At 40.2% G+C, this 23,994-nt stretch overlaps 1 protein-coding gene across 2 annotated transcripts in view; it reads left to right on the top strand.

The window, feature by feature from the left end:
• The first annotated feature begins 16,258 nt into the window (after positions 1-16,258).
• SCIN (scinderin) overlaps positions 16,259-23,994 on the top strand; it is a 75,710-nt gene continuing 67,974 nt past the window's right edge. The window contains exon 1 of one of the 2 annotated variants that reach the window (XM_086742416.1): positions 16,259-16,360. In XM_086742416.1, the coding sequence (XP_086598542.1) occupies positions 16,312-16,360 (49 nt within the window). In that variant the 5' untranslated portion in view covers positions 16,259-16,311. Of the gene's footprint in view, positions 16,361-19,363; positions 23,061-23,994 lie in introns of those variants that run through there. The other variant, XM_086742415.1, reaches the window with a different exon arrangement.

Raw genomic sequence — 23,994 nt, forward strand, 5'->3', positions numbered from 1 at the left:
ACAGCCATTGACACCAATGGCAGGAAGGAACTTGGTAGAGTAAGAATGTTTGGTTTGGATTAAGGTGTTTTTTTCCTCTTGTATAATCTCTCTCCCAAAGAAAAGGCTCATTGAATGAATTGTGTTTGCTAGGACAAAATAATTCTCTTTACTTGAAGACGAAAGAATGAAGGATTAGCAAAGTAGGTGGACCCCATGGTTCTCAGATAACGGGTCTGTTTTACCAGAATGCTTTACAAGAGGAATCTGCATCCTGTTAGACAGACAGTGTTTGTTCCACTGAACCAGGCTCATCCAATGCAAACTGTAAACAGTTGAAATGGAAATGCAATTTTTTAACCATTTTTTTTTAATATTTAATAAAAAAACAGCCCCTTGAAACTCTGACAATCTCTATCCCTCAGCAGTTCAGTGTTGGTTTCATGTTTCATTTAGTGTGATGCCAGAAGGAGAGTAAACTTTTGGCTGGAAATATCTCTACTTTCATCAAAAATATTTCCCTTTCTTAATGTAATACAGGTAGAAGATATAGGCTAAACTGCTGGAAATCAATGGACTAACACAGAGGTAACCCTGGAATACTGCTGAATATAGTGCTAACTGTGGAGTTGTGCCTGAGATGTCTACAAGCAAAAAAGACATATTGACTCTTTTGCATGACAGGAAATGCATTGAGCTTAGAGACACTGAGAAACACTGAAAATGGGACTTGTCTGGAAAACCTTATGACTCTAGGGATTAGGTCCAAGCCTGGGTTTACTGTTGATGCTTATGTGAACACTCACTTGAAAGCCCTGAATCCTTGTCCTGGACCTTACACTGTTGTTTGTCCAGTGACATACATATAATGCATATATGTATAAAATTAAAATAAAAATGCAACAATATCTTCATCTCTTCCTCTTGGCCATACACTAAAGGAAAGTGGAAGCTGCTACTGAATTTTACAGGGAACCACTTCACAGAAGCTTATTAGGCATGGGGGAAAGTATCCAGCAGATAACGTCCACCCGTATCCTAGGTGTAATGGTTCTGTGTTTCTGTACTCTGTGATTTGGAGTCATTATGGAATAATAACTGTTTAAAATATCTGAAAAAAACATTGGGCAGAAATTAGTACATATTGAAAGACAGAGGTTATCAATAAGAAACACAGAAGTCTGCACCTGTGCTGTTCAATATAGGTATAAATGGGCTGGGAAAAAAAAAAGTGAATAGAAAGATGATTATTTGCTGATGATCCAAATTATTCAGGGTAGTCAAAATGAAATGGACCATAAAGATGTATAGGGAATGGCTGGATAGTAAACTGACAGATAAAATTTTGCTTTGATAAATGCAAATAATTAATATGGGACAAAGCAATAAACTTAACTGTACATGAAGGGCTCATATTAGTTATTGCCACTCCATGCATTGAAGTTTTAGAGATGAGTCTAGTTTTGGAAACCCTGCAGTGGCGTTGGTGTGATGCTCTGCTCAATCTAGTTATTTGTGCTGGTAAGTCAGGCACCTGTGCTCCCTCTACAGTGTGCCATTTACCCTTAAAAGCAAACAGCTGCTTTCATCTTGAAAACTAAATTTAAAAATCCCAGTTCTTTCTCAGGCTTGCCACCTGAATTTGTGTTAGTCTGATCTGTATTTTATTGACTTTATTTCCACCATTTATAAAGGAGGAGACTATGTTTTATATGGCAGCTTACCTCATAGCAAACACCAAAATTCTCTAACAGAATATTACAAGCAGTGTAAAATACATATATTAACGCTTTCCTTTAGTAGGTGGTAAGAAAACCACAAAGTTCTTGAGACCTGTTTATGTAACAGGTCAAATCAGAGTGGCTTCTCCTTGTGTTAAAATATGCGTGGATAAATTTTGTAAACAAAGTTGGAAAAATAGCCATTAGAAAAAGTAAAGTATATTGTTACACTACAAAATCAGGATCGAATTAGGGATATATCAAAGCCAATTTTTCAGTAAATTGCTAATTCTTCTATACCAAACTGAATATGACTATTCAGTCATATGCAGTCATCTCAAAACATATTTTTCTTGGCATACTGTCTGTCTGCAACTTTGTTAACAAATCAAAAAGTGGCCTCAGGAAGTTGAAAAAGCAAATCACAGATACATCATTATCATCACAAGCTAAGTTCATTTTCACAGGTGTTCCAGGTCAGAATGGGCAGGAGTGTTGGTTACTAAGAACTAATTTTTGAAGTGCCCTTTGCCATGGAGCTGTAAAAAAGCTTTCTGATGTTCACAAGGCTTACTTAGGTAGATTTCAGCTATGTACACAGATATGCAAGAGCAGGAATTATTCAGCTGTGAACTGAAGTCAGTTGCGAACCAGTGACCTTTTCTCAAAAATAATTAATTTTAAGGTGTTTGACACAGGGAAGCTTTGACTATTCCACTGGTCATTATATGCCCAGAAGACTTTCTAACTTTGAAAGGGGGATGGATTGTTGATGTACTGAAAAATTTTCAATTATATTCACATAGTGTAAAGCCTGTAGTGAATTTAAAAGGAATGTAAAGTTTGTATTTTGATTTCCACCTTCATCAATATATCTTTCAGGACTTGAGTTTTGCCATAGAACTGAAGAGCACAATCATAGAATCATAGAATCATAGAATGGTTAGGGTTGGAAGGGACCTTCAAAGGTCATCTAGTTCAACCCCCCTGCAAGGAGCAGGGACATCCCTGACTAGATCAGGTTGCTCAGAGCCTCATCCAGCCTGGCCTTGAACGTTTCCAGGGATGGGGCCTCCACCACCTTTCTGGGCAACCTGTTCCAGTGTTCTATAACTCGCATCGTAAAAATTTTTTTCCTAATTTCCAATCTAAATCTACCCCCCTCTATTTTAAAACCATTACTCCTTGTCTTATTGCAACAGGCCCTACTAAACAGCCTTTCCCCATCTTTCTTGTAGGCCCCCTTGAGGTACTGGAAGACCGCTATCAGGTCTCCCCGGAGCCTCCTCTTCTCCAGGCTGAACAGCCCCAACTCTCTTAGCCTGTCCTCATAAGAGAGGTGCTCCAGCCCTTTTATCATCTTCGTGGCCCTCCTCTGGACCTTCTCCAACTGGTCCATGTCCTTCTTGTGCTGGGGGCTCCAGAACTGGACACAGTACTCCAGGTGGGGTCTCACCAGGGCAGAGTAGAGGGGGAGAATCACCTCCCTCGACCTGCTGGCCACGCTCCTCTTGATGCAGCCCAGAATGCGATTGGCCTTCTGGGCCACAAGGGCGCATTGCCGGCTCATGATAAGCTTCTCGTCCACCAGCACTCCCAAGTCCTTCTCCTCAGGGCTGCTCTCAATCCATTCCCCGCCCAGCCTGTATTTGTGCCTGGGATTGCCATGACCCAGGTGCAGGACCTTGCACTTGGCCTGGTTGAACTTCATGAGGTTGGCACGGGCCCACCTCTCCAGCCTGTCAAGGTCCCTCTGGATGGCATCCCTCCCTTCCAGCGTGTCGACGGCACCAAACAACTTGGTGTCATCGGCGAACTTGCTGAGGGTGCACTCTATCCCACTGTCCATGTCGCTGACAAAGATGTTGAACAGGGCCGGGCCCAGCACGGACCCCTGAGGGACGCCACTTGTGACCGGTCTCCACATGGACATTGAGCCGTTGACCACCACTCTCTGAGTGCGGCCATCCAGCCAACTCCTTATCCACCGAGTGGTCCGTCCATCAAACCCATGTCTCTCTAATTTAGAGAGAAGGATGTCATGCGGGAAGAGAGAAGGATGTCATGCGGGACATCCTACCTAACTGTATGCGTGTAACTTGTCCGTGTGAGTGTTAACTGAAACATGTTCTGTATGAAATTCTGGATTTATTTGTCAATAGAATGGAAGCTGCAAGACCTGTGTGACAGGAAACAAGCTGTGCTCTTTCTTAGAGTACTCCTATTAATTCCTGACGTGGTAAAACATCATTTCATGATGTGTTGACTTAAGAAGTTCCTACCTATTCAGTTGTGTCAAGACAGCTGTTTGTGGGATCTGATAGACTATCTTGTTTGATTCCTATTTATCAGTGAGTGATCATGTGGGAAGCACATTTAACTTAGATGCAATACAAAGTCTTAAGCCTTGGACCAGGAATAAACTGGTTTTGCTTAAGCACAAATGTGTAAAGAGCTTCAGTTACCTATCCCGTGTTTTTTTCCTGCACTCGCATGCCTGGAAGAGCAGAGGGGAAGCTGTGCCCTCTAGTGAGGCTGAGTAGCAGGCATAAGAAAAAGATTATTCCAGTGATTCATATGGACAAACGGCCTTCATAAAAGGACCCACAACTCCATCTCCCAGGACAGTGACCTTCACTGGAGCGATGGAGTCAGCCCACTACTTTTTCATTCTCTAACTCCTGGTTCCATTTGTGGTTTCTTGGTGGTCCAGCATCAGCAGGAGAAGTAACAAAAAGCTCTCTCACTGCCTTCCCATGAAGCACTTCTCTAAGAATTAGGAGCTATGGCTTTAGCTCTGCCCTTCTTCCCTCCTTTCTAAATTAAGAGGGTGCATAACAAGTTCTTTGGCAGATACAACATTTGATCTTTATATGAATGTCAGCATCATATCTGCAATTGCACTTGTGCCTTGAGCTGAACCTGGCACAGAGTGAGGTATGAAAGAAATGAATTAAACAAGCTAAAGGGCTCTGACCTTTCCAGAGCCTTAAGTACAGTTTTACAACCCTCTTCACGTATCTCAGCATCCCAGTAAAATATGTCTCTGGACCTGGGTATTCTGCAGCATATGTGAGGTGGGGAAGGGAGAGAATACTCTTACTCCACAGTGAGGTGACCTTTGTTTTAATCTGTTGACTTTTTTCAATTTTGTTAGAAGTCGGAATCATACTCTGAGACCTAGGCACCAAAGCTGGAAATTGGGCAGAAAGCAGGTATTTTACCATCAACAAAGCTTTTTTGGTGCCTCTCTTGAAATGGTAGCAGCTGATTTGTAAACTCAGTCCATCTGCAGTGTGTTTTTCAGTATCTATAGATGAGGAAAAACATGTTTGTTGTTCCCTGTAGGGAAGACGCCAGCAGTAATTCTACTTGGCAGCTGGAGGCAGTGATACCATGCAGAGCAAAGTCTTTTTCAGTCGGGCTGTCTGAAATAGATCCACAGGACTACTGCACTGAGCAAACAGAAACAGGAATTTTCTGAGGTGGAAATATAATCCATCTATCTGACTATTCTTAAATTAAATAAATATTTGTTATGTCAGTAAATTAATTTATTGACGTTATGAGTTATGTGGATTAAGAGACAAAAAATATTTTCCTGTGGCTTTATCCTGGCTGTTCTGGGGTATCTGAATTTTTTGAAGATGACATCATGATGGCAGACAACTTAGGCAGCACATTCCTGTGAAAGTTTATAATATTTCTATGTCCTCCAAAGTTATCATCCAAAAGAAATCTGGACCTTTCTGCATCCTTCAGATCTGTGATATATAACCTACCTCTGCCTTGTCTTCCATAAGGACTGCTGATTTCTAATTCACAGGTGTCTCTACTGTTCTTCAGTGTCAGTTCCCTCTGATTATGCAACACATTTTTCCTATCAGAAAGTAAACCCCATTATTCTTGGAAAAGTGAACTGCAAATAAAAACGAGTCTTTCAGTTATTAATATTCATTCTGGCAACACTTATCCACATGGCCACATTCACAGCATTTTTTAGCCAGCTCTCTCTGCAGGCGTACTGTGTGGATGAAGAGCAGTTCATCCAGTTGCAGAAACCTCAGCACAGAAGCCCATAAAAGAGCACTTTAATGTTTGCTAGCCTCCACTTTCTCTTCTACTTTATGACAGTATTAGTGTTTCCACTCCATTTCAAGACAGAAGCACCTAGCCATTTTTCTTCAAAGCTCTGACAGTTGCTTATCCATCTGTACGTTCAACTATCCTGATTCAATGCCATTTGAACTTGGGCTTTGGGCAGCATCCTCTGCCGTACCAATCACTGTTACACAAGTTCTGTATAAAGCCTGTCATGAATTTCCAGATGATTATTGATATGAAATGACTTCATCCTTTGCTAGTATTACCATATATTTCTTCAAGATGCAGCACTGGGGAAATATTCCAGAATATCTGCTAACTGGGGAACATCATTTGAAGCCTCCTAGAACAGGAATTGTTTGTCTTTTAAAGTGATGGATATTTGTAGCTGATCGCTTGCTTAAAGAACAGCAGCTCAAATTACGTCTAGTGAGGGATATACACGCGGATAAGCCTTGCCTGCCAGATGACACATCCCAGTCTGGATTTAGGACTTACTCTCTGTGGTTTCACTGCTAAGCTTTCACTGAACTCTGCTGCACTGCCCTGCCTTTTAACATCTAACCCTTTACATCAGCCTTATTCAAGAGAGTTTTTCTGCCAGTATAAGATCTAAAGCTCCTGGCTACAAAAGAATCTCAATATTTATTTGATGTCTATTAGTATAAGCATGCATCACCACTTGATTTACAGTGGAAGATTTTAATTTACTTTTTAGACTGTAATTGTGCAGTCTTGTGAGCGCCAAAGATGATGCCCTGTTTTATTTTTATTTAAATAGCTTTCAGAAAATTGTAGAAATAAAGATGCTCACTGGATTGCTCTTCCTTCTGATTTTTTCACTACCTTTTGCCAAGACAACTAAGGTTCAAGCCCTGATGTCTGTTGTTGCACTTGCATTAGAAGAGTTACATTTGGAACCAGAGCACATACACAGATACCATGTGCAGAATGCTGTTATCAGATTTGGCACACCAAATACTGGGAATTGTTAGGGGCTAGTAATGCACCATTCAGGTTCATGGTTTAGGGCAAGCAACTTGATTCAGTAAGATTCTTACCTGTGTAATTAAACCTATATTTATTCAGAAAATGTCTTAAATACATGCTTAAATTTCACTAAATAATAGGGTTGATAGCTGTCGTAGTTCAGCCCCGATCGGGACCAGACTACGCAGTCTCTCTCTCGCTCCCCCCACCCTCCGAGAGAATAGGGGGAGATGATATAAGAAAAACGGCTCAAGGTTTGAGATAAGGACGGGGAGAAATCCTTAAAGTTACCGTCACGGGCAAAACAGACTCGACTTGGGGAAAACTATTCATTTATTTCTAAAACTAGCAGGATAATGAGACAGGGAACAAGATAACCTCCCCCCACCCCTCCCTCTTCCCAGGCTTAACATTATCTCTACTACCTTCCCCTCCCGAGCGGCACGGGGGGGGAAAAGGGAATGGGGGTCGCGGTCAGTTCATCACGCGTTGTTTTACGCCGCTGTATCATCGTCGGGGGAAGAACTCCTCGCATTCCTCCTCTGCTCCAGCGTGGGGTCCCTCCCACGGGCCACAGTCCTTCGTGAAACTGCTCCGGCGTGGGTCATCTCTTCCACGGGGTGCAGTCCCTCTAGAACAGCTGTCCCAGCGGGCCCTCCATGGGCCACAGCCTCCTTCAGGCCTCCACCTGCTCTGGCGTGGGGTCCTCCACGGGCTGCAGGTGGATCTCTGCCCCTCCGTGGACCTCCATGGGCTGCAGGGGGACAACCTGCTCCACCATGGTCTTCACCACGAGTTGCAGAGGAATCTTGGGCAGGAGCCATATTACTCCTCCCCCTCCTTCTTCACTGACCTTGGCGTCTGCAGCCGTTCCTCACAACAGGCTGGCAGACGCCTCTCAGGATCCTTTTTACATCTTATTCACTTCTCATCTCCTCTCCACTTCTTGCAGCCCGGCCGGGCCGAGTTGGGCCCAGTCAGCTGCCCGGCGGGAGGCCAGAGGGTGAGGCCTGCAAGGCCCAAGAGGCTCGCGCCTCCCCCTCTCTGCCCCCGCTCAGCTGCTTCACATCTTCTCCTCTCTCTTTTTCCTGTTTTCCCCTACTTAAATACGTTATCGCAGAGGCGTTATCACGGGACATTCTGCTACCAATTGGCTCGGCCTTGGCCAGCAGCGGGTCCGCCCTAGGCCCGGCTGAGTCCACTGAACAAAGGGGAGCAACTTCTAGCAGTTTCCTACAGAAGCTACCACCTTAGGCCCCCCTCACTAACAAAACCAGAACAATATCCCTTTTCCCAATTTTTTTATTTATTCTTCAACAAGCCTTAGGTGAAACAGAGAGTAACAAAGTCTTTTGACTGTTTTGCTGTTATAATCACATTCCGTATCACTAACAAATGGCACCTCCTTTCAATGAGAACCACGGAGTTAATGTGAGACATTTGAAATAAAAAAGTCAAGAGGACAGAAATACAACATGAAAGTGTAGCAGATACGCAGATTCGTGTGCAAAGCAGTATGTACCAGCTCCATGTGTCATCACCTTCTTTGAGACTATACAAGAAAAGATCAGAATTGAACAGTTTCAAACAGAGAACAAAGGGCACTTGGGAGAATTTAGAATCTTGGGTTTGATTTGAAAAAAAATGTGTTTAATAGGGCAAAATACAATGTACTTTGCAGAAGGACAGCTTCCTGCAACTCAGTTTCCCCTCCTGCGTCTGCTACAGTCACTTACAGTGGGCCATAAAGACGTGGGCTCAGAAGCAGCTCTCTAACCAAAGCCATACATCTCATTCACAACATCCAGCTTAGCCAAGAGGAAAGGTGCCCAACCTCTGCAGAAACACAACAGGTGCTACACCATCCTACCAGTCCTGTGCCAGGAGAGAATTAAGTAAAAAGAGAAAAAAGCAAGTGGTTAAAACTAAGATGGAAAAAGATGGAAAAACACAAAGAATAAATAGAGAAGAAGGTCAAAGTTGATATTTCAGCAAAAGATGATAGAGGCTATCTGTTTTCACTGCTCTGTCAGAAGGGAACTGCAATACAAAGATCTAGTTCATAAATGAGGTGCTTTCACCAAACACTCTTTTCACAAGAAAAAGGGTTGTGAATATAAGGCAGAGAGATATTTAAGAGGACAAAAAGAACATTTGAGTGTTGTTAGGTAAGTATTTAATTTTTAAATTTATTTAATTGCTAAATAAATAAAAGCCAGGCTTCTTCAGGCACTGGTCTGCCTACACCAATAATAAGAGTCATTATTGTTTTCCATTTATTTTGGGGGGCTAAGCATAATGAATAATGAAAGCAAACTCCATCCACCTTCATGTGAATATATTGTAAGTCCTACAACGTGACACATTATTGTAATATGGTGGTTGAATTAATGATTTCAATTTATAAATGAATCAGTGATTTAGAGCTGTGCATATACACGATCTATTTGAGTTGATATTAAACCTTTGGAAGCAGTGTATATTTATTAGCACCTTTGTAGTAATGCAAATTATACTTGATTTGGCTTCTGAAACACTTAACAAAGAATCTTGGGATTTCATAACTTTTAACTCCTTATTGTACAGTTTACAATTGAGCATGTTGTTAGAAAATTATCAGTCAATTCACCTGAGAGAGTCCTGGCTCATTGAAATAGTATCCAGCCTCTAGTGATAAATTTAGTTTTTAGACTACAAAGCATTCAGAATTGCAGATCTTCATTACAAAGACAATGTTCATTTGGCTGTTTCATGAACCTGTGCTTACCTAAAGGAATGTGATGGCTTAAGGTTATTCAACAGAGCTAGTACAATTATTCTCATCTGTTAGAGAAATATAAGGATTACTGGAAAATTAATTTGAAAGAGGAAAGGACTTATTATATAATTAAAGAATTGTCTTTATTAAGCTATTATTGAATTCTAGTAAATTTTGTCTGCTGTTTAAGAAATGAGTTTCCTACTAGGAAAAACATCCTGGAGAAAATTACTTTCATCTGTATTTAGCAAAGGAGGACAAAGTAATGATTTGAAACTGTCTTTTAAAAAGATGATTTGCAGAGAACATTTATTAGGTCCCTACTTATTCACAGGGGACAGAATCAGTACGTTTTCTTTTCTTCCTGTCTGTAAAAAGTCTGAATGCAGTGCTAATCAAGACTGATCTCAGTTCCTCCTTCTATATCATAGGTCTAAGCCTATGATGCTCGATAAGTCCATTCCCCCACTCTTCTCTTGCAAGTCACTCTTTCCTCTCCCCAGTTTATGGCCTGTTAAATGTACTGGTAAGAACATCAGCATGTGTCCCTGTCATAGGACTTGGTATTTAGATACCACTCCATCAAAACTGCATACCTTTGTGGAGGTAGGAAAATACTATTATATATGTTTTATGAATGCTGAAAAGTTAGTAGGATGCATCAAAAAAATGTTTTAGGCACTGTATTGCATACTGCTTTAATGTCTCCAGGTTAGGTATCTGGCTATAAAAGTAATTCACAAGACTGAGCTAGAGCATATTGAATGAGGAGAGTTAGATACCCAAGATTCAATTTGCAACAATACAGTGGGTTGTACGAACACCTAATTCAAGAAACAGGGTTGCCCAATTCTTCTCGTGTGTTGTTTCTTCTTTTAAAAGGAAATACCATTCCTGGATATAATTCCCTGAGATTATGAAATTGTTCAGCATTGCGCTTGATTTGTGGAAGTTAGCCCGAATCATAAAGTTCTGATATAGATATACACTTCAGTAAAGTTTAAAGAAACCAAGGTCAGAAGAGGTTAGACCCTTGTATTCCTATGTGCTTAAAAATATTATTTCCCACCCCTACCCTACTTAGCTTGAGGGACAGGAATTACATTATAGTTTTCACTAATATACAACCCTCATAGAATTGCAGGTTTTCAGAACATTTCTTATGTTTTACACACAGTTCCTATGTTGTGCTTGAATATGAAAGTTGCATATGAATGTTGTGATGAAGCTTTAATTCTCATCTCTCATCCATCAAGAGGCCTTATATGAACAGAAATGTAGAAACTGCAGGACCCCAAATTTATGGTAATGATTAATTTATTTTCCAGTGTATACATACACTTTCCACTGCTGCCTTAATGAAAAAAATGGTCTACTTGAGTTCAGTTTAATGGCTTGCTAGCGCTGGGATACGATGTCTTCAGTGTGTTTTGCTGTACTGGGTTACATGGTGCGTTTCGTTGTTAGGCCCAAGGTCATTAGAATATGTGACTTTTTGTATTAAGGGCTCTACTGGGTGTTGGTGGGAAGGTGCTGGCAGCAGGGGCTGCTGGGCAGCGTTTGTGAGGAGAGGCCGGGGCTGCCTGGTGCTGGACACAGCCGGTTCCAGCCGTTTCCAGATGGTTCTGCAACGGACCCACCACAGGGCACAGCTGAGACCCTCAGCCAAGATGGCGGCACCTCTGGGAAAACGTATTTAAGAAAGGGCAGAATAGCCAGACAGGCAAAGGAATGAGGGGAAAAAAGTAAGAAACAGTAGTATGAATTTTCCTAGAATACACTGTTACTAACAAATTTCAATCTCTTACCTCTAGTCCTCTTTTCCCACAATAAACTGTTTCCAGGGGTTCTCCTCCTGTATCTCCATGAAACCTTCTTCCTCAGTCAATATTTTTTTTCTTACGTGAACTCTTCTAGCACTTCTTTAATGAGAAACACACCTTTTCTCCAGATAGTTCCCACTCATTGAATAATCTGACTTGGTGACTTCACATAAGTAACTTCAAATATTTAAATTTCCTACTTCTCTGCCAGTGTGAGGTACGTATTTGCCTACAATGTAGTACAGCATGAAAACTGTGGTCCTGAAGCAGAATTTTTTTTGGTAGGAACTCTACAAGTACAGAATAAATAGGCCTGTCCTTTTTGGGAGAATTTATGCACCCTAGCTGGAAGACTGAAATACTTTAAACCAGCCAGCAATAAACCGCTAACGGTAAATGTTTAATTTTAGGTATAATTTGTACGACTGTTTGACTCCAAACTACATTATCAATGTGATAAAATGGAACTGTAGCCACTCAAAATTGTCATTCATGACAGAAGCGGTTTCTAAAGTTGTTTAAAAAATAATTAGTGACACTCCTTTTTTTTTTCCTAGCACATCTTGGATGTGACAATTCCTTCAAATGAGGTATTTAATTCCTCAGATATCATCTACACAGATATAAAGACCTTAATTCTGGTGGTTATCTTCCATCCTCTTAGGAGGATGGCTTCCAGCCTTACAGAGATCAGGGAAATGTCTGAAAAAGACTGTCTGATTTCAGAAAAAGCAGGACTAAAAAAAAAAAAAACAAACAAAAACCCTTGAACAGTGGGACAGGAAAATAAAAGCCAAATATGTAATGATAAATTTTGCTAGCGCATAAGAAAAACATTGAATTATTTAAGCAAATAAATGTAACCTATATATGTTGAGCTATTGTGCCTATTTGCTATAATTTCGAGACTTTGATTAATTCGAAATTCAGAGAATCCAATCCCACTGGACTCAAATGCATAAAATTGGGGCACCATTACTTCAGCAGCAACTAATGTAGTGATTCCAATCCACAGCAATGTAACATCCATGTTTTAGATTTGTCAGCAATTTGGGTAAGTTAAATCCTGTTAGTGAGGGGTTTAGAACTTGGCAATAAAGGCTAAGGCCAAAACTTGACTTGTTACACTATGGGGTGACAATTGTTCTAAGCTGTAGAAATACCAAATATTTACAAGCTGATTTTATATACATACACACACTTACACTTGTGATTCTTACCGCGAAATGAGACGTGAGGGGAGAAATATTGCTGTTCGGCTTAATTTTGATTTGGAAGGACATTGCAAATCAGAAGAGAGCTTTGCGATATAATTTCTACTGCTGACTGCTCATTTCTACTGCTGACTGCTCTTTGTTGTGTGTTTATCTTGTCTTCAGTTCTATCTGGTTTGGAAACAGCAGAATGAAGGACTGCTGTCAGAATGGAGTAGAAAAGACAAAATAAACTTTCTTACGATTTTATTTTTAATTGGTCACTTTCTAAATTTTCCATAAAAGTAATTTCATGGTAATTGTCATAGCAAAAACAGGTGAGGATTTTGGTTTTGTGTCATACATCTTAAGGTAAATGATAATGGAGATGTTTGAAGGCATAACCAGATAAAAAGAGAAATTTGTTAGGACTCAGATTTGAGGTGTGTGGGAGCTAGTTTTCAGGTTTTAGTTTTGGTTTTATTTATTTTGTTCTTCTAGGTATTCCAGCTGCTTTTTTCAGTCTATTGCATTTTTAAGAAATAGGAATTGCCCCTATGTAGACTTTGAGACTATTCTCCTTTTCCTTCATCTCTGTGGAAGGAATGATGATAAGGAATTATCCTTACAACTCCTTGTGTACTGCAGAGAAGCCTAAAATAGCTCTGGGCTGGCTTGCATTTCCAGCACTCGAATGCAGTGGAGTTATGTTTGCATGACACGGAACACGAAGGCTAATTAGCTGAGATGGATGTGTCACCTTGACCTGGACCCGTATGCATTGATCCTGGAGTTAGCTGGGATATTTCAGAGTTGCACTCCATGCAGTAGACATGCCTCTAATTCCTGAGCTCAATGAACAACTACTCAGAATAAGGGAAATGAAACAGGTTTGGGGTTTTTTTTGTGTAAACCAGGATTTGTTCTCCTCAGTCTCTAATAAGATTTCAGAAGTAAGAAGTGGATTTATGAAATCTGTGGGCTTGTTCCTTACTTACATGAGTGATAACAAAGGAACACTAAGCTACCATTTGCCCTCAAACACCATTCTAAATCCTAGTTGAGGAAAAATGAAATATTGCCCTGTTATCACACACTGATCAGCATTTTACACAATAATGCAAACCTCTGTAATTTAATCTTTCTATTTCTTCAGCAGTGTTTTTAAATAGTTAATTCTGGTTTCACACTGCTTTTACACCAACTTCAGTGGACATACTCACTGCAGAAGTGTAAGAACTGCCAACACCTAGTGACATCTTGCTGATTTTCTTGAGTTGCCACTGAGGCATTGCTATGATACCACAAACATGAGACCTGAACCTATTCAGCTCAACTGCCACAGAAATACAGGAAAAAACTAGGTCACTATCCCCAAAAGCTGAGAGCCTACAGGAAAGCAAAAACTCTCTTTCTAACATACACTGGAGACTGGTGATAAGATTGTTTGTCTGTTTTCAAAATTAAAAGTGATTTTTTTTTAAACTCTTGGAAATCGATACAGCATAGAACAATTCAAGGGTAAAAAAATCCTCCAAATCATTGGAGAATACGATATGGTCAAAATGATATGTTGATGGTCCTGTCAAGTGATTTGGTTTTTGTATAGTCTAGGTTTTGGCTGATAATGCTTCTTTATACTATAGTGATTGAACAAAATATTTTTAATCTCATTCTCTTTTACCATTTATAAATAGCGAATGAGTAGGTTTTCTTTTTTTCTTTTCCTTTTTTTTTTTAATATCTTCTTTCTAGGTAGAAAGTATCGATACTGTTGGTCATGGTTTTCAGGGTTAAATCTGGGTATGATATTCCATCTGTGCTTGCTTGTCCCTAAGAAGATTCTGCAGCTCAGACTAGGATCCTGACTAGCTTTACTGCTTTTTCCGGCTTGTACTCCTAAGGTCTCCTTAATCTTATTTAAGTCTGCAAAGGGCTTATATTTAGCTGAAAACATGAAGTGGTTCTGTAGTAGGAAAATTTCAAGCCTTCTTGCTATGCTGTGGCAGAGTAAAAAGATTTACTCCTTAGCTTTTCTGCCTTTTAAAAATGCCTTTACCATGTAAAATAGGTAACATGCTGCCATCTAGTGTCAACACAGCATGATTGCATTTCTTCAAGTGATTTTAAGGAATTTTGTATGATATTTCCTCTTCAGTAAAACTGTAGGTATCTCAGCAGCATAAATTTTGAAAGGACCATCCAATTATATCTTATAAATTACTTTAGGATAGCTGTGAGATCTGTATTTGAACTAATACAGTGTCCTATCACAAGTCTCAGCTACAAGCCCTAACTTCAGCTGAAAGCCTGAAGAAGCATTAATTTGCTTAAAAATACAGAAAAATCAATTGTATCAGTGTACAGTATGCCCTCTCAAAGGGTTGTGAATTTCATTTAAAACCAAACCAAAAAAAAAAGCAAAGGTATTTTTCCCAGATATACTCTTTTGGCCCTGACTCCGAGCAATCGCAACAATATGAATGTTGAAGGAACTGCATGGAAGTGCTGCAAACTTAGAAATGTTTAAGGAAGAAAGCTTTTTTTTTTTTCTTTTCTTTTATTCTGGAAACAGTACACTTACAAGAAAAAAAAAAAAACAAGAAGAAACTAATGTAAAAAATGTTCAGAGGGTCTAGGTAATTTGTCACCACTGAATTTTGTTTCCTCCTTTGTCTCCAGTTAGATTCAGTACGCACACAGCCATATCGCATAGCTGAAGAATAGCTCTTTATGATTTTATGATGAAACATGCAAAAAGAAAAACAAACAACTGAGCCCTGTTTACTCAGCTGAGAACTATGACTCTGTTCAAACTTGGCCTACTGTGCCGGAGTGCTGGCCAAAGTTTCAGCTGTGTAATGAAGTTCTGCAACCAGAGGGAACAGATTTTACAATGAAATAGCTGATTGAACCAATTAATTTCCAACAGCACATGATGACTATTTGTTAAGGTGAAAGGGTGCTAGAACATATTTATAATTTTATGCTTGCACTGTGTTCTTATTTATACTTCACTTGCACATAAGCAAATATAGAAAACGTTCTATATGTATGTGGTTAAGTAGTTGCTCCCAGTTACACAATCCATGCCATTTTTTGAGTGATCATTTCAAGGCATGCGTAGCAACTATCAAATTATTCTGTTGGCAGAGTGCTTGAAAACTGAAATACAAACTGGAAATTAATTCTGCTATCCTAACTCTTATGTTGTCACTTATGCTGCTCAAGCTGAATATTCCTGAAATACTGGTGTAAATACTGATGCTGCTTTGTATTTGCTTGTTGTAGTACATTTGAACCTGCTTAAAGCACAGGGTAGCAAAGCATCAGATCTTACAGGTCATAAAAGTATGTTTAGTAAAAGATAGTTCCATCCCTTAGGATAATTGGTGACACAACAGCTCTGTTTTGTTTTCAAATTACAGTTTTCTTTTCCTCAGTCATATTTTCCTTCTAATACCCTTGTTTTCTAACATGTAAGAGAATCGCATTGAACTTGTGGCCTTGTTGCTAGGTTTCAAGCTGCATTTGTGCAGCCTACTGAGACATTATTTTCGTTTTTGAATTCTGAATTGAGTCCCAAGGCAACAGGGCCCTGTTTCTTAGCAACACAGATGGGTAGACTGTATATTCCAGCTCTTTTGTACAATGGAAGAATAAACAACTCCCTGAATAGGGGTGTGCTGGAAGTTCATCCTTTTGCTTAACTTCCCCTAGAATTGAGGAAAGAGAAGCCTTCCATGATACAGCGTACGAAGTTTGCCAGGAGGTCCCTGGTTTTGCAGAGTGGTGAGTGGTATCTCTGTATTTTCTGCATCTCTTTCAGGTCCTTATTCATCACCATGCATATGGATCTGTAGGTGCTTTGGATCAGTGAGTCTCAGTTTGTAGGATACAATCATATGCATGGAAAATCAATGGTAACAAAGCTGGTACAGTTGAGATGTGTGAAAATACACAGACTTTTTGCTTTGGTGACATTAATGGAGAATCATAGAATCGCACTGCTTTAGAAACGTCCTCTGGATGTGAAAATTTGATTTTAGGAAAAAATCCGGGACTGGTGAAGACAGTTACAGGACCGAGAGGTAAGGAGGAAGTGGGTATTCATGCAACTAGTAAATTAGTGGCGTGTGTTATCCACTGTATGAAAAGCAGAAAAGTTGCCCTTGCGACACAATCTGCAAATGGTTGCTCGGCTTCGAGACTTCTTGGCAATATGGGCAAAATCTGGATTTTGCTGTTTCCAGGCTGTGGGACTGACATTGCCCTGGGGAGGGAGGAGTGCTAGAAAGAAGGAAGGGGGAGAGAAGGACATGCAGTTCCTCAGGGCTGAGCCTGTCTGCTCCTGAAACCTGTGGAGGGGCACGTCCATACACAGCCTTTTCATGATGGCAGCAGCAATGCAGAGTCTAGGTTATTACAGTTTTGGCACAGACTAGAAGAGAGAAGCGCTTTTGCTGTTCATTCACGCAGCTGGTTGCTGACCTTGGCAGTCCTGTACCTAAAGTTGGCCTGGTGAATCTGCCAGCATCTCCACTGAGTTGCAAAATGAGAAAAGGCTGCTTTAAATGTACAAATTATCAGCTGTCAATTTTTCTCCCCAATTTATTAAATTATAAGACAAAAAAAAAAAGCAGTTTGTCATGGTGGGACAGCTGGCTTGCCTGTAGACTGTCCGCCTCCACACTCGATGGGAACCGTGGGCCACCTTAGAAGAGAAAAGCAGAGTGCTCACCCAAGCCCACCCAAACCTGCTCACCTCCCTGCAACTGGTAAGAGTGCCAGGCTGTGCTTCAGAGTCTGGATAGCCTGAGAATAATCTGCGGGGTAGGGACTGTGAGTTTTGGCCCCTTCCCAGAGGCTGTCCTGCAGCGGGACGCGTTCCAGCCAGTGGGGTCTGGGACTGGAAGGAGCTCGGCTTGACAACACTTTACAGCTGAGCATGGCTTGGGAACAAAAGTAATCTGAAAAGGACAGCATAGAAATGTGACCTTCCAAGACCAGTTTGTGGGAACTTACTTAATCTCCAGCAAGCTGCCTACCTAAAACCTCATTCAGAAATGCAATTTTGTTGGTAAGGACACATTTCCATTTGCCCTTATCCTTCAAGGGGCCACCTTCTCTTAGAAAAAAAACATTGTGTCCTCAGAATGAATAAGCACAAAGAAGAGAGTATTCTAAGGTGATAGCTTTCTTTCAGGTTTCCTAAGCAATGAATAATAAAGGGAGTAGGAGAAATGGTTGGTATTTACTTGGGACCTGTTGCAATACCCTTATGATCTATGTCGTTCTTCCAGATTTTGCAGGACATACAAGGAGCATACAGATGCAGTGTAAGAGAGGTGATGGAGTCTGGGAGTGTCTTCAAGATCATTGAGAGAGAAAAGAGATAATATAGCTCATGCACAGAGCTAAATACTTAACTGCCTATTAGGGCATTAATGCTGCTCCAATGGTCTTTCACCCTGCCCAGAGGCATCCTTGGGTAATGAAAGGGCCTCTCTCTCTCCCTCTGGGCAAAAAGGTGAAGCTCGAGCAGCACCGGCTGATGAGATAGCCCACGGCAGGACATAACACCTGGGCACATGTTAGGACAGCAATGAGGTAGCTCTAATTGATGTTGTGGCCTGGGTGGGCCCAGGAAGGTGGAGAAATACAAAAATGCTTCAGGAATGATGGAGACTGGAGTTTCAATGTTTCCCTGATTTGAGGTTCATTCTGTCACTCCTGCTTGTGCAAAGCGAGGCCGGTGTGCACCCAGCGCTGCCCAGCTAACACCAGATCCCTGCTGTGCTGCACTGCATGCGCACAGGTTTAGTCTCCCATCATGGAAGTACTGTTTAATGAGACAAGAATAAAAACTTGAAGGAGAGGATGAAATACCCTACTTAGTGTGGGTATTTCAGGCAAAATAAAAACCAGAGCTCCTGTTCCTACAAACTGGTATGAATGTGTAGATTCTTGAACATCCTTGCTTTGAACTTCTGATGGGCTTTCTCTAGTGTTAGGAGTTTGCTTCTTCAGGTTACTTTGCAGAACTGAGAGAAAGAGGGAATCAAAAAGCAACAGTTCTTCGTCTAAGCACAGCTACAAAATAATATTGAAGAACAAGTACACATTTATCTTCAATGAATGCACTAGGTTATACAGAGAGAGCTAGCCAGACTGTGAGTAACATAATAAATGTTCTGTTGTACATGTGTGTGCATTGTTTTTTTCTTTTTCTTTTTGCCAGGGCTTACAATATCCGAGAAGAAAAAAAAATCCATCGACAAGCCATTATGTTCACCCTCCACCAAGATGAGCCACAATTTTCATTTGAAAGTCAAATAAAATTTTCTGCAAGCCTTGATTGACCTTTCTCCCAACGATAAACTGTAGTGCAGCAACCCAAAGCCAATACAGATATATGGCTAAAAAAGCCTCCTGATTTTACCTACCGACTCTGTAGATCATCCAGCCCTCCAGAGAAGCCATGAGGAAAGGGAAAAGGGGAACTGCAGCTAAAAATGACCTCTGAGTCCACAGTCATGCAACAGCTTTCCAGGCTTAGATCCAGGCTGCTCCTTCCTCTCTCAGAAAAGAAAAGGGACTTGCCTCAACTTGTCACTTGCTTTCCAAAGATCAGCTCTTATGAGGCCAAAATACTGTTTGTGAAGAATGGCAAATATAAGACTGGTCTATATGAAGACCCCAAACCACATGATTATAGGCAGGTAAAATGTCTGGCTCCCAAATTTTTATAAAGCAAACACTCTGAAATAAAAAGCGGATGCTTGGGGATCAGTAAATGAAGCCACTAGGTGTCAGCCTCACTAGCAAAAAACAACAACAAAAAAAAGAAAACCCATCAGTTGTTAGTACCACAGCTGGGATCGAACTTTGATAAATAACTGTTGTAGTCACAAATTATTTGCCAAAAAGACTTCCACAGGGAAAGCTCATCAACTCACCCAGGTTTTAATGTGCTTTGTAGCTGATATTTTCATTTTGGCAGAATATATTGAAATACAGACATCAGGGCTAATCAGCTCATCTTTACCTTGTTCTCTGTGACACGTCTGCCTGTACTTTCTGCTTTCCCCAGACTGGTAGGTACCAGTTGAATTGCTCGACATGCTGGATAGAAGGATTTTATGGTAATATTTCCATTTAGCAGCCCTAAATGAAACCAGCATTTTGTTGTGCATAACACATAGCAAGAAACTGTCCTTTTTTTTCACAACAGCTGACAATCAAATTATTTACAGAAAAGTTGCAAGGAAAATTTAAAAATCCAAGATACAACTTGGATCAGATCATCCCCCCAGAACAAAATCAGTGTGTTTAATATTAAAGCTGCTAAAGAAGAGAAGCCTTCAATCAAAACTTTTTAATTCAGATTTTTTTGAAGATTTTTTTTTTCTCTTGCAGGTAGTCATACTTTTGTGGGCTCTTTTGTGTTTGTTTGGTTTTGATTTTGCATTTTTTAGAATACCTTTTAAAATCAGCTGTCACAAAAACACAGAGAAGAATATTTTATTAATATTCAGTATTCTACCCATATTCAATTAACTATTAATTACAAACCTTCCTATCTTTTCTCCTCTGAGCCCTTCAGATAATCTCGCCCAAAAAGCAATTCAGCAAATTTACTATTTCTAAAATAAGAAACAAAACCGAGACAGTAAACAAAACCCCTTCTATTCTCCAAAGCAAACATTTATACCCGGACATATAGTTTACTGAAGAACCACATAAATGGCATATAGCCAAGGTTGCATTTCCATGGAAAACAACTTTTTTTTCCACCTTCTTCTGTATTCATGAGTATAAATCATGTCTTCATTTATTTGCCAAGCTGCTATAGCAGGAATTTAACTTCCCTGTTTTTCAGTTTACCTAAGGTAATTAAAAGCAAACTTCTAGTTAGCTATTACAGCCAAAAGACATTTGTCCAATAATATTCTGTCTCAAGGAAAACTTGCTTTATTTCAAGATGATCAAGCTTCCATAATAGTAATTAGATGCTTATTTGTTTTAAAACCTGCTAAACAAAATTCTTCTCTTTAAATAAATGTGTCTTACTTTTTCTCAAGTCTTGAACAGTAATGTAAATTTGCAAAAACAGTGGAAGGGGAAAAAAAGCATGTTTGTCCCGCAGCTCTAATGTTGTGCTTTCTAAGGTCACCACTTCAGAGGGCCTGACTATAGCAAGATAATCCTTAGCATCCATATCTTAGGAAATGTTCTCAAGATTTCAGAACCTTCTCTGTTCATATCAGGAGAAAACTAATGCTTTAACAATTTGACTGGCTTCAAAAGCTAATTCCAGAAAGTCCAACAACTACATGGCCAAGGTATTTAGCTGTGAGCATGAAATAAAATTTCAGGTCCTTCTTACGAATTAGGTGCTTTCTGTGGGGATTTCGGTGTCACCAGTCAGTGTTCTAATCTCAGGACTAATGATTCTCTTTGGTGAAATTCTGCCTGAGTGCAACAAGTACTTATAGGGCAGCATGTCTGAAAAAGAATAAGGAAAAAGCAAAAGAGCAAGTTGAAACAAAAAAAAAATCCTGATTAAGTTCCTGATAACAACCAAATATTCTCAGAGTCTCCTCAGGACTTTGTACAGAGGTAGAGGGGATCTCCACATTGAGGTCTGAAGGAAAACAGGGCATACTGTAGTTGCTAGGCATATCATTAACTTCTCAGCCAACTGAAACTTCTGGTTGCTTAGTTCTAGCAGTGATGCAAATTCAGCAGAACTAAGGACTTGCCTCTACAGGGAATTTTACTCCTTTTTTTTTTTTTTCTCCACTAATATGTCCCCTAGGGATAACCCTTAATTATCTGTTGTCAGGGATTTAAAAGGAAATATGCAATCTCAGTGCAGGATTTTGAAATTAAAAACGTACCTACTTAAGGATTTTGGACCTAGCTGCACTGATCCCCACGACTTGATCTTGTGCATGCAAAGGGGCAATTTCTGTGTCCACTTAGAGGGGAGTTCCTTTTCCACCATTCAGGCCAATGGGAAATGCTTCATTAAAGAGAAACCAGTACTCAGTCAGAAAAAAAAATAGAAAAAGGGATGTATTAAGAGAAAAGCAACAAGTAAGAAATGAAAATTACTAGTGTACAGTGCTTCCTTCTCCTTATGACGTTCTCTTGTACACTTATGTGCATCACACCCATCAATCCACAGTTAAACTTTCATTAACATCAAGTCTGCAACGTAACTTCATGCACCATTTATGTTCTCTCCCTGATTTCACAAGATATTCATACTGCTGCCTAACTCCACCATTTTTATTTTATCTTGTTCAGTTAATCAAAGAAACGTATCTTCCTGTTCATGCAGATGATATCGATACCTCCAGAACATCATGGTTATCAATTTTCTATCTCGTAACTCACAAGAAATCAGCTGTTCTGTGTGTTTCTTTCACACATTTCAACGTGTGAAGATCAGGAAAAATTGTCAGTCAAATCTGTGTACCTAGCGATGTAGTCTAATGAAAGTGATCTACATGAAGAAGCAAATTGCTATTCAAGAATGGGATGATGGAGCAAAGTTAATCTTTTAAGGGACCTTGTCTCAGACAGATTTTAAGACCGATGTGCTGGTGTCTTATTTAACCTACGCTTACCTGACTCTGCAAAATGTGGTTTGGTGAACAGCAGTACTACCAGCAGCCAGACTCACAATTTCCTCTTGCAATCGGCAGAAAATATTGCCAGTTATTTAAACTCCCATCTATTTTGAATGCAAAATCAGTTTTACTTCCAAACAATGAGAATATGTATCTAAAAAATTATATGTCATTGATGTTAAATGACCCCCTTGTTTTAGGCTTGCTTTTAGCACTCTTGTAAGTTCTTCAGCAACAGAATGCTCTTAAGCTCATTGTAATGCAGATGACTGCAGGGTATATTAATGATTAATTAAATTCAATGGAAAGGTTTGAAAAACAATGCAAATAACTCCATGCAAATAACTCCAAAGCATGCAACACATTTATTCCAAGAAATGATATCCCCTGTGTTTTTAGTATCACAGCTCCTTTCTCCAGAAGGGTGTTCTGTTTCTGTTATTATTTGTCATCTGTGTTGTAATAGGAGGACACCAGACTCATTAGAGATTGGGATCATGGTGATAGCAGTTGTGTAAATAAAGAACTTTAGGGTAATGGAAAATCGTAACTCTTGTCAACTTAAAAGCTTAACTTCTTAACAACGTAATTAACAGTTAATGAAATCTCCTAAATCTTGAATTTTTTTAACAGAAATGTTATCAATAGTTTTTTTTACCTTACATAAATCCAACATTAAATGTTCACTCTATAGTCAACATCACTTCTTGGTTCTAGGCGTGATGGCTTATCCGATGTTACAATGTATTTTCCTTTTCGAGTGCAGTATGAAGCTAATTTACCAAATTTTGTGACAAGTTACTGCAGAGATCCTTTAAATTTGAAGTTAAAATCACAGCATTTAAACATAGGTAAGTCCTTGACAACATGCAGGTTCATTGTGTTAAAGAAATCAGGAATCGGTATGTGAATAGTAGGGAGCAGGAGTAAGAGTGTAGAACTCCTCTACAGCCATGTAGCTGGCTGAAGTGGCCTCTGATGAAGCTTAACTGCCAAACAGCAATGTTTTTCCCTAAGTTTCAATATCAGAGAAAGTCTCCTTCCTAGCTCTAAATAACAGGCTCAAATCACAGAAAATACACTAGTTCACTCATGCAAAGGTACTCGATTTTAAGGATACCTGACACCAACAAGATTATTAGCTCAAAAATCTGCTTGCCAATGTCGATTTGCTGATAAGACTGCAATTTTAACCTCCTAATGGTGGTTTATTTCCAGGCAACTGAATCAAGTCCAATGTCTGCAGTTGTCATTGTAGATACAATAGTCCACATCTGCATTCCTACTGTAGTGGATAGTCCATTGTTCTGGTTTTGTTTGGTGAGGGGGGGGCCTAAGGTGGTAGCTTCTGTAGGAAACTGCTAGAAGTTGCTCAACTTTGTTCAGTGGACTCGACCGGGCCTAGGGCGGACCAGCTGCTGGCCAAGGCCGAGCCAATTGGTAGCAGAATGTCCCATGATAACACCTCTGCGATAACGTATTTAAGAAGGGGAAAACAGGAAAAAAAAAGGGAGATGATGTGAAGCAGCTGAGCGGGGGCAGAGAAGAGGAGGCGCGAGCCTTGTGGGCCTTGCAGGCCTCACCCTCTGGCCTCCCGCCGGGCAGCCGACTGGGCCCAACTCAGCCGGGCCTGGCTGCAAGAAGTGGAGAGGAGATGAGAAGTGAATAAGATGTAAAAAGGATCCTGAGAGGCATCTGCCTGCCTGTTGTGAAGAACTTTTCTTGTGAGAGAAACAGCTGCAGACGCCAAGGTCAGTGAAGAAGGAGGGGGAGGAGTAATGCGGC

The sequence above is a fragment of the Chlamydotis macqueenii genome, chromosome 2 (assembly GCF_036417535.1).
Source record: "Chlamydotis macqueenii isolate bChlMac1 chromosome 2, bChlMac1.mat, whole genome shotgun sequence".
Lineage (NCBI taxonomy): Eukaryota > Metazoa > Chordata > Aves > Otidiformes > Otididae > Chlamydotis > Chlamydotis macqueenii.